At 43.8% G+C, this 11555-nt stretch overlaps 1 protein-coding gene across 4 annotated transcripts in view; it reads right to left on the bottom strand.

Moving 5' to 3' along the window:
- Positions 1–1739: 1739 nt before the first annotated feature.
- The window catches only part of erbin (erbb2 interacting protein), a 52965-nt gene continuing 43149 nt past the window's right edge, over positions 1740–11555 (bottom strand). For 2 of the 4 annotated variants that reach the window (XM_084572057.1, XM_084572056.1), the window contains 11 exons: positions 10585–10758; positions 10269–10445; positions 10047–10164; positions 9775–9958; positions 8201–9674; positions 7612–7755; positions 6047–6103; positions 5792–5959; positions 3446–3538; positions 3285–3359; positions 1740–3185 (listed from right to left, as the gene is read on the bottom strand). In XM_084572057.1, the coding sequence (XP_084428183.1) occupies positions 3078–3185; positions 3285–3359; positions 3446–3538; positions 5792–5959; positions 6047–6103; positions 7612–7755; positions 8201–9674; positions 9775–9958; positions 10047–10164; positions 10269–10445; positions 10585–10758 (2772 nt within the window). In that variant the 3' untranslated portion in view covers positions 1740–3077. The remainder of the gene's footprint in view (positions 3186–3284; positions 3360–3445; positions 3539–5791; positions 5960–6046; positions 6104–7611; positions 7756–8200; positions 9675–9774; positions 9959–10046; positions 10165–10268; positions 10446–10584; positions 10759–11555) is intronic. The other 2 variants (XM_084572058.1, XM_084572059.1) reach the window with 2 other exon arrangements.

The following is an 11555-nucleotide window of genomic DNA, read 5'->3' as shown; positions in this document are numbered from 1 at the left end:
CTCTGCGATAACGTTCATTCTCACAAGCATTCCTCTTTTCACCAAACCAATAAAAGACAAAAAAAGACCAAAAAACTAACAAATCATGAGAGGAATGATCCATATAAACCAGAATAAATGGTGCCGATTGATGACAAGAAGGAATCTCAAAAATAAAATGTTAATTTTACAGATAAATTTAAAAGCAAGTGTGCCATACTCCTGTTATAACAACTGTATACATCATTTAATGTGCTGGTTAATTAAACTAAACCCAGAGGATGGAATAAAAGACAAAAGGATCAGTGTTAAACAGCATTAGTTTATTTTTTTCCACAGGTTACTTCAGAAACAGGAAATTATGTACAAAATCTGGAATGTTGGATAAATGCATATCAATCATCATCAACATCATCATCATCGTCGTCTCCACTGTGACTGTTTCCAGAGAAACCTTAGAAATACTAGCTATACATTAAAACGGGCGCGCCTCTGCATCTGCAATTTATTGCTGGTTTTACAATCGCCACCGAGTCACTAATGCCATAATTAACTCTTTTCTCAAACTGTTTTCTTTTAAGAGTATTTACAATTTGATTAGTAAGGTCTAAAACTCCACAGAAGAACTGCTAAATAAATAAGAATATGGGAGAGTAAGGAAGAAAAAAATAAAAAATAAAAATGACACGGATGAAGAAAGTGTGAAAATTTCATCTCCCTAGATTGTCTACAATGTCAGACATTTTTTTATTTATTTTTTTTTAGCCATGAATATAAAGTGACCCCAGAAATGATCCTGCCCTCTAGTCCTAAAAAAAAAAAAAAAAAAAATCACCAAAAAATTAAAAACAAATAATATAATCAATGATTTCATGTGTGAAAAATACAATACGCTTCGTGAAAAATTTGGGAAATTTTCAAGTGAAGTTTTAAAAACTAACGGTGCATTTTCATTTTTAAAACGGCACGACTATTTATTTTTTAATTTTTAAAGGGATAAAAATTTAAGTTAATCACCACAGTGTTTTCATTTTGGTTCGCCAGTGACACAAGCTTAAAAATAAAAACTACAGCAGACGGCTTCCATCATCCGCTAGTCGACGAGTCGAGGGGGATGCGAATTGTTAAAAAGGCTAAAACGAGATTACATGTATTTATATATATATATATATACGTATCGTACAAAAAGTGGTCACAAATATGCTGCTGGAATTCGTGGGGGGCCAATATATAGCACGTGAATCTTATCATTTCCGTATCTTTTTTTTTTTATTTGGAAACACGTCTCACTGGATAATTATTCACCGCACCAATGAATGAGTATTAACAGGCTGAAAACACATTGTTCCTTTACTCTTGATTATTTTTGCACGTACGAACATCAGGAGACACCGTATCCTACGCAACAGATGGTTAAAAAGTCTCCGGCAATGCAGAGATGTCTTCTTTTTTTTAGTCTTTTGCTTTTGTCAGTACTATCGTATATATTTCCTGTGCCATTTCATTACAAAACAAAGATTTTCACAATATAAAAAATCATGTAAAATCCATCAGGGATTACTAAAAGGTTGAGTTTTTTTTTTTTGTTTTTTTTCTTAAATGACGTTTTGTGACAGAAAATAAAAGCTTTGACTATTGCTTTTCAAGCTGCTGCAAATGTACTCAGGAGGTTGTGATTATGTGGGTATTGCTTGGATTCTGGGGTTTAAAAAAAAACGCCCCCCTCCCGTCCCTCGTCCCTCGTCCCTCCCGCCCGCTGTTCAAACAGTTCAAGGTCTATGGCACTTTACAACAAACTCGCTTCTTTCGATTCTCTGTACAGCAAAAACAAAAATGAAAAGAGAAAAAAAAAGAAGCCGTTTTCAAAGGGATGAGTAAAAAGAAGAATGATAAAACATTTTTTTATATATATATATATATATATGTATAGACACAAAAAGGCAACCTGTGGTCTTCTCCCCGTGTTAAAAATAAAATAAAAACAAAACGGACAGATGTTGAAACCCCTCGCTACACCCTCTTGGCTGCCTGAAACCTTATTCTGACGTCTTTCTCACGTCATCTCCTGCGTTCACCTCCTGATTTCTCAACTTGCTTTGGCTAATTAGCATAACCGCCACATCATTCTCTGCCTGGAACATTTTAGGGGAAAATCCTTTAAAAATTCAGCGAAAAACCGGTTGAAACAGCTGTTTTGTGTCCTAAAAGAAAAACACACATCTCTCCCAAAATAGTACTTTAAACCTTAAATAGTAACCTGGCAAAACAGATTAAGATCAAGTAAATATACCACCCCCTAAATATGTGAATCTCATTAGACGATTGTGATCCATCTGTATTGTGGAGGATATTTTTCCAACACAGTAAAGAAGGGGGGGGGGGTCTGGGTCCGTGATACTCCGAGCAGCTGAGATGAACCGAGGACAGAGGTGTCTGTACGCTGGAGGATGTTCACAGGTTTTTAAAAAAGGAAGCAGGAAACGGGGTGGGGGTGGGTTGAATGATTTCCTCTTAAAAATTGCCTCCTCGTTCCACATTCTCCTCCGCACGACACAAGCACGTAACACTGTCCTCCGAAAATATACGTCAGAGCAGAAAACGGGTTCAACATCTTAAATAAAAAGTCAAAAAAAGTCAAAAAAAAAAGGAAAAGGCAAACCAGATGACAGAAGAGAGGGAGCCCTGCCCCCTAGTGGTCAAAAGTTCATCTCGGGAAATAAAATGATCGATGTGTTTTGGACTTTAAAAAAAAAAAGAAAAAAGATCTGTACAGAGACCACAGTATTTGTCGTATCTTCAGCTTCTTTTGTATAAAAATATATATATACCACAGTGTTGGCCTTTTTTTGAGGACACGTACTCGCAGGTGTTTTGCTGCCGTCCCGCTCCGATCCCACTACATTCAGTGGTTTTCCCCGTTTAGTCAAGGCTATGGAGGATCTCTGGAGGATCTCTTCTATAAATAGTCCCAACAGGTATCAACAGACCAGTCTCTTTCTGCGTATAAAAAAATATGACAACGTAAATCTCTCATGTGCCTCCACCTCCCCCCCCCCCCCCTCGCTTCACGCTTAACAAGAGGTCAGTTTCAGTTGAGTCTATGCTTGCATTTCCCGAACGATAATCATATCCACAGTGCACGGAAACGTCTTCAGGAGGGACACCGCGTTCCCGTGATCGATATTCACAAAGCTGTATCCGTTTGCCTGCGAAAGAAGACAAAAATATCGTATTTAAAAAAAAAACACCCTTTTTGACTTTCACCTGATAGCACAACACTTGTATTTGCAAAGAGAGCAGAATACCTGGAGGATTTTATCCCCAGGCTGAAGGATCTTGGATGCCGGTCCCTCAGGTTGGACCCTTGTCACAAATATACCCTAAAATGATAAAAAAATACAAAAAAATATTAAAAAATCCAGCCATTGTGAAACTAGTGACGTTTCTTTAATTCGTGTGAATTTACGTTGTCATCAGGTCGGAAGGGGTTTCCCCGGCCTCCCACGCCTCCTGATATACTGAAACCCAGCTCTGGATTCTTCTCCACTTTCACACGGATCTGAAACACACCCACATACTTTTGTTAGCCTTTTCTTTTTCAGACAATTTTCCAGTGTTAGAAGGAAATCAACAGTAGCTTTTTTTTTTTTTTTGGTTTAAAGTGGCTTTATAGTTATTGTATGTGACACAAATTCTTTTGAAGTAACAAGAATATCTGCTTCAAAGACTCTCTTAAAGTCAAGCTTAGTTGATATGTCTGGAACTGAATGACTTGTCTACATAGGCAACTAGACTAGACGACAGTTTTAATTTAATTACAGCAAAATCGCTCTGACTGATTAAAGGACTATCCAGTTACATGCAGAGTTGATGCCAGGCTACTTTAACCCAAACCCTTAGGAGCAAGTTCGGGTCATTTGGAGTTGATTGGTAGGTTTGACCCAGTCTGAACCAGAGCAAAATCCAGTCACTCTGATCCAGTCTGACCCTGTCTTGACCAGTTTGACCCATTCAGACCCAGCCTTAAGCTGTCCGACCCATTCTGACCCAATGCGACCTGGTCTTAACCAGTCTAACCCAGTCTGGACCAGTCCCAATCCAGTCTAACCCTAACCCTTAATAGCAGGTTTCAGGTCATTTGGAGTTGATTGGTAGGTTTGACCCAGTCTGACCCAATGTGACCTGGTTTTAACCAGTCCGACCGAGTCTAACCCTAACCCTTAGGAGCAAGTTCAGGTCATTTGGGTTTGATTGGTAGATCTGACCCAGTCTGACCCATTCAGACCCAGCCCTAAGCTGTCCAACCCATTCTGACCCAGTGTGACCTGGTCTTAACCTGTCCCGACCCAGTCTGGACGAGTCCCGATCCAGTCTAACCCTAACCCTTAACTGCAGGTTTCAGGTAATTTAGAGTTGATTGGTAGGTTTGACCCAGTCTGAACCAGGGGAAAATCCAGTCACTCTGATCCAGTCTGACCCTGTCTTGACCAGTCTGACCCGTTCAGACCCAGCCATAAGCTGTCCGACCCATTCTGACCCAATGTGACCCGGTCTTAACCAGTCTAACCCAGTCTGGACCAGTCCCAATCCAGTCTAACCCTAACCCTTAATAGCAGGTTTCAGGTCATTTGGAGTTGATTGGTAGGTTTGACCCAGTCTGACGCAGTCTAACCCAATGTGACCTGGTTTTAACCAGTCCGACCCAGTCTAGCCCTAGCCCTTAGGAGCAGGTTCAGGTCATTTGGAGTTGATTGGTAGGTATGACCCTGTCTTGACCAGTTTGACCACATAGCCCTAGGCTGTCCAACCCATTCTGACCCAATGTGACCTGGTCTTAACCAGTCCGACCCAGTCTAACCCTAACCCTAACCCTTAGGAGTAAGTTTGAAGTAATTCATAGTTGATTGGGTCAGACTGCTTCAGACTGTGTTGGACTGGGTCGAACTCATTAAGACCGGGTCGCACCGAGTCAGAATGGGTCAGACAGCTTAGGACTGGGTGTGAATGGGTCAGACAGGGTCGTACTGGTTCAGACTGGGCTGGACGGCTTAGGACTGAGTCGGACCTGTTCAAATTGGTCCAGACCGTTTCAGACTTAGTCAATAAGACACTAATATTCCAGACGATGGATCCAACAATGACAAAAACATCATTGTAGGTCACTGTAGGCAGGTAGGCAGGTATTGATGGTCTTTAGGAGTTTCTCATTTCCTGGAAAACGTCTCATCCTGCAATTGTGGGCGTACACTAAATATTTCCTCCAATTAAATGTTTTCTTGATCTTCTCTCTCTCAATTTCAACCCTGTACGAGTTGCTGGTGAAATCTACAGGACTTGGTTAAAGAGTAGTGTTGAGAACTCCCTCAACAACAGACAATAAGCTAACGGGGCTGGGGCAAGCAGTTAAATGAAGACTTAAGAAAATAATGCCACTTTCAGATCCTTCCTGCAGCTAGCAGTAGGATGACTTAGCTTAGCATAAACACTGAAAAACAAGGGGAAAAAGGCAACACTAGCGGTGTCCAATACTCATTAATTAAAACCTAAACAACACATTGACGCTTCAAAACCAGATGTCCTCTAAATTCAGGAAACTTAAAAGTTCAAACTAGCTCAACTTGCAGCAGCAGAATAAGAACTGGAGGGTGTCACGTTGAAACAGCCTGTCAGGGTGATGCACGGCAACAACAACTAAGCTAATGAGCCGAGCCTTCTTCTATCATACATCACTGTCTGGATGTTGTAGAGCAGCACAAACACATCTCCGTGTCCCTACAGAGTATAGTACTTTCAAACAAACACCATCCTTCACCTCTTGCTGCAGCATATCTTGCGGGACACGAGGAGGCCCCGGCGGCTGCTGGGAGACTTTGAGCATTAGGTAGTCAATGAGTTGCTCTCTGGACGGGTGACGGGCCATGGACGACTGGCTCATCTGGGGACGAACAGAAGGGCCCATCTGACCGTTCATCAAAGGCACCTGGGGTGGAAAAGAAAAGTAGTTTTGGACTTAATACACAAGTTATACAATATAATGGTGGTTGCTGTCTTTAAGTACTGAACCTACTTTTCTGTGGGGGTCCAGGGTGTAGCTCTGTGGCCCTTGGGAAACAAATGGATCATCCTGAAAGGAAAGACAGTGACTATAATCAACAATGTACTCAAACCTCATTAACCAGGCCATTAATAGGCTGACACAAACGTATTTCATGTCTGGTAATGACACTAAGGAGTGAGGTGCTGATTTAGAAGATAGAAAAAGGGAAACACACATCTCATTAGGATAATTAAAACAGAGATTAAACTACAGGAACTAATGAATATTAGCTTTCTGGACATCAAGTCAATCTTAAACATTAAGAAGGCACAGCTTTAGGGGGGGGAAACCTTTTTTTTTTTTTTCCACCGACGACAGATTCTAACACCCACTTGCTAAATCATTTACACTTATACTACTTACACACCACTTACCTGTCACAAACCGTTTTCATCGCACAAAGTGAGAGCTTACGAAGCGACTCTGAAGTGATCAGAAATTGCAGCGAAGATGAGGAATGAGCAAAATAAGGATTTGAAGAGCAGTCAGAGGAGGAGAAAATGAGGGTTTCGGAGGTGCTTTACAATCACAGGAGGGTGGAGCGGCAGGGGATGGTAACGCACAGGGACACTGATTATGACGTTCAAGAGGCCGGCAGGTTTAAAAGGGGTCGTTTGGGTCCATATGTGACGAATTAAAGCAGATTTGAAGTGAGAAAAAAAATAATAAGATTTTTTGCTCGTAAACTCAAAGCTAAGGGTTACACTTGGGTTTGTCAGTAGGGGTGTAACGATACACCAACTGATTGAAAAATACTCCATAGCCTTAAAAATACTATAATCCAAAAGGCTGTCTGCTTTGCAAGTCTGAGTAAGAAAGAAAGGACTCCTACTCAAGATTAATTGTAAATTAAACAAAAACAAAGTAATAATAATGTATCGTGGTACGTACCGTGTATCGTTACACCCCTAGTCGTCAACTTTAACTAGACAAATCTACTTCTAGTAAATGTTTTTGGCATCAACTGTGGATAAAAGATGTACGCAACAACCTCGTCTGAAAAGGGAAGCTAAAAAAAAGAACCTGACTAGATCAGACTCTCATTCATGAAATACTAAATAATTAATGTTTGATTGACATATCTATAGATATCTACCCCTAGCTCCTCTCTCCTGTCCAAATTTGTATGTCTACGTTCATCTTTTACATACAGACTTTGATTTTTAAACCATTTCTAAATCGGTTTAAGGTCCAGTAAGTTGTAGGTTGCCAATTTGAGACAACGGACCCCTTTTAAAACAGCTCAACCTCCATTAAATTAAGAGAAACACAGAAACTAGAACCCATCTATTTTTCACTCAAGCACCAAACAGGGTTTATGGCGAAGAGAAACCCGATGTTGAGAAACCTTTGTCTTTCACTTGCCTATAAAAGGACATGTGAAAGATCCTTCTGAGGGTCTGCGATCACTTCTCAACATCGAGGAGAGAAGGAAACAGACATTTCCTTATCTTCTAAAGGATGTGAAACTAGCAAGGGGACTGGCTTAGTAAGAGCTGAGCTGCTGAGGCCGACTACAAGTTCACAGTACTCACACAGAAGCCCAGAGCTCCGTAGGGCTGTCCGTCCCTGGCGCTAAACACCAGGGACCCTTGGCTGGCATGCATATCCCTACAGCTGCCGTAGTGAGACCAGCTCAGCGGAGCGTTATTGGAATTATAGGAGCGAGACAGCGCGCTCTGATGACGTGGAACGAACGGCACCGACCCGACATGTCAGTGGTGGCCATGCAATCCACCAGATGAAATGACACAGGAGACACAACGAGAAGGTTTACGGCATAATAAAAGACAAACATGCAATGAATCAGATATTTTGCATAAAGATGGGTTAGTAGGCTGAAAGGATTGATTCACCCCCAGAAAAATCATGGGGAGACAGTTTTGGTTTTATTTGCACGGATTTCTAGAGAGAGTCTTTCTGCAAAAAATCAGTTTAATTATTTGTAGGACAAAGCTCAGAAAGATATCTCCAATCCAGGACAAATAAAACCAACCGCTGTGATTTTTTCTTTTATATGTGTAAACAAAAGTTTAAAGCTTGCTTGCTCGAGTCACAATTTAACCCTGAAACTTTAATAATGAATTAGAAGACAAACATTTCACATATACGACAAATTTTTACCTTTTCTATTTTCTTGGCTTCGATGTGCCGCATCACCTGGTCCCTCCAGTCCACTGGCACCCTTCCTCCCGGCCCCGGTCCTGGCCCGTCCAGGAGCGAGTGCTCGGACTTCACCCTGGTGTTGGGCCTCTTGCTGGGGCTGCTGTGCTGGTAGTTGAAATCGCTCACGGACATGGTTCTCTCTGGAAGCTCGTGGGGCTGTGGCCTGGCGCCGACCGGCCTGGAAGCTCCAGGCGCGTCGATGCTGTAAGTGCGAGCTGAGAGGGGCCTGTGCATGGCCTGGCTCATCGCCAGCGGCCCCCTGGCGAGGGTGTGAATGTCCCTGTACGTCATGTACTCCCCGTCGGGCAACTGCATGCGCCTCGGGTCGCCCATGGAGGCTGTGGAGGCGCTGCTGCCTTGCCTCTGCAGAGTGCTGCTTCGAGGCTGGCCACCGGTAGAGTGAAGTCTCTCTTTCGCCCACATGTCCACAGGAGGTTTGGGAGCCATGGGAGGCCCCCTTTGCTGGGGCTGCAGAGGGTAAGGAGGTGCCTGATTACGGTTTGAGTAATTGGTGTTGGCTAGTGAATGTGGGGGAGGAGGGAGGTAGCCTTGGTGCTCGGGCGGCATGGGCGTCCTCTGAGACCAGAGGCCATCCTTCGGCACGGCGCTGCTCGTGTATTGTACATTGTACTGAGGAGGGGGTATTCCCATGGCCATGCTGGAGGAAACTGGATATCTGCTGGTGCTGGCGGGAGGCTTAGAAGAGGAGAGGAGGTCTGAGGAGGACGCAGAAGAGCCGGGGTAGACCAGGAGAGTCTGGTCATTGAGTAATTGACCCGCCGACTTGCTCCTGACGATGCTTTGCCCCTGACCTCCTGGCCCTGGGCCGGCCCCTGCCATTCTAGTCATTGCTGCCATTTCATAGGAGTCGTCATCCCCTTCAAACGCGTACAGCTTCATGCCCCCGGTTTCCATGTTGCTGATGCTGTGAGACTTCATCACCTGCGGGGGATGGCACCTTTTCTCTGGAGACAGCTCCTCCGTGCTGCGAGACAGAGACATGTCGCTGCAGGCCGTCACGCCCGTCGAGGCCACGTGCACCGCAGATGTCTCCACTCTCATGGCCTGGCTGCCGATGCAGTCGCCGGCCTGCTGGTTTCCATTCTGCAAGTGGTCCACGTTGTCGTTGCCGTAACCCTGCTTGCCGTTCAAGTCCCCCACGGCCACCGAGCCGTTCTCGCCCAGCTGAACCATGTTGTCGGTCACGTTCATATTGATCTGGTCCCACTTGGTGTAAGCGTCCCCCATGCCGTTGTTAATTCCCTTCTCGATGAAGGCCAGTCTGGCTTCCATGGACAGGTCGTAGTCGCCCATCTTCTCCGGCGGCGTCTGCTGGGACTTCAGCAAAGCCTGGAGGGACGTCTCAGAGCCGTTGCCGTTATGCAGGAGAGGGGTGGTGTCTTTCGGCTGGTTCATATTCTCATCTTCTTGCCTGAAACGAGCACATTTATTGCAGTAAAGCGTCAGATTTTGCTGCAAAGAGAACAAAGGAACACGCTTCTTTTTGTTTAATTTACAAGAAGTTAACTAACCGGCTTTTTGGCAGGAAAGGCATCTTCGCCTCTCGCTCGGGTGTGCACAGAGAGTTGTCCTGACTGCTGTCCGTGGTCAGAGACACGGAGTCAGACATGCGCGATGGCGACGAGCAGTTGCTGTTGTTCTGGTTGCTGTTGGCCACCGTGTCATCCAGCAGAGAGTCAGCGTCTTTCCCGTCGTCTGTCAAGCAGAAACATCTCCGTTAGTGCATCCGGACGTTGAGTTTTTATGTTTATCTTTATCGTTAACGGCTCAAACTAAATGTTACCTTTTTTATCCTTACTTAAAGTCACTACTTTAGGCTGGTTGATGGAGATCTCAATAAGAGGAGGCCGCATCTCCGCAATCTTCATCTCCTCTTCTTCATCCGACAGCTCCTCAGAGTCCTGAATGCAAAGACAACACTTTCCTTTAAGCCGTCTGTTATTTCAAATCAAACCTCAATCATGCACTTTCTGTATTTCTCGCGGGATAATTTCGAGTCGTCTACCTCCAGAGTGTCCTCGTGGTTCATCATGGAGCCCTCTGAGGATTTCAGTGGGATTCTCTGGGAGCTGTAAGACTCGGAAGTGTCTTTTGATTCGGGCGCGGAGGAATTCTGGAGACAGGAGTTGGAGGACACTTGAGGGTCTGTCGCGACGCCGTTGGAACGGGGGGCCTCTATCACCTGCGCAAACAACAAATCCACGAGCTCAAGATATGATTTTAAAAAAAACAATATTAAAGAGGAACTAAAGAAATACCAGAAATGAAAGTGGCTGATTTGTTTCCAAGTAAGAGATATATAAACTTCAGCTGCAGCTAACCTTAACTCCCACGTCCTGCACGCCGATGTGGTTCCTCTCTACGGGTTTCGGGTCTTTCCCAGACTCGTCGCTGGACTCGTCCTCCTTCAGCCTGTGAGCCACCGACTGGGCCGTCTTCACCATGTTCTTAAGCTCCTCGGGGTACGGCGTCGGGTACCGCTTCAGGTTTCCCTCCTTCAGGGATAAAAACAAACACATGCATATAAAGATGACTTCTAACTTGACTTCTAATTTGCCAATTCATTGATTAATTCCCTATTCTCTGCACTCTATAGACAAATTTATACATACTAGTTTACTGTTCTATATCCAGGTCACTCTCATACAGCACTGTACTAATACTGTATATATGGTAGATTTTATTCTGTATTGCTGCTATAGTTTTTATTTTTATTACTTCCAAACCAGAGAACCAGAGAGCTACTGAACTGGATTTTAGGGATGCACCGAAATGAAAATTCTTGGCCGAAACTGAAAACTGCACCCTTAGAAAAATAGCGCTGTCCCTTTAAGAAAGACGGTAGTCAAACAAAAAGATGAACGTTTGTCTGTTTGTTTTGGAGGTGCAGGAGATAAATGACTAACATTTAAAACATTTCTTTTTTTCTCTAATGGCACGCCTTCGCGATCTACCGGTCATCGCGATCGACGTCGTGGGCACTCCTTTTGCCCTGGCACCAACACTGGGAAACTTCCTTGTTTGGATGTTTGGAGTTCAGGTGAGATATTAAATGCAAATCGCTATCAGTTGGGTATCACATATAATATTTATATAATACTTTATATACTGAAATACGTCCACACAGCAGACATGCCCTGCTGGCTGCAGGTTTTTGCTTGCGGCATCACTACATCCTGTTTCGGCCGTGTTGTTTCGGTTTTCGCTTTCGGAAATTTCTCGGTGGTCAAATATTCGGTGCTTCCCTACTGTATTTCTTTGTTTTCATAAAATCTTTAAGATTTCTTAATTT

The sequence above is a fragment of the Chelon labrosus genome, assembly GCF_963514085.1.
Source record: "Chelon labrosus genome assembly, chromosome: 22".
NCBI lineage: Eukaryota > Metazoa > Chordata > Actinopteri > Mugiliformes > Mugilidae > Chelon > Chelon labrosus.
Note: the sequence above shows the minus strand (reverse complement) of the source record. Positions and strands in the feature narration are given on the sequence as shown.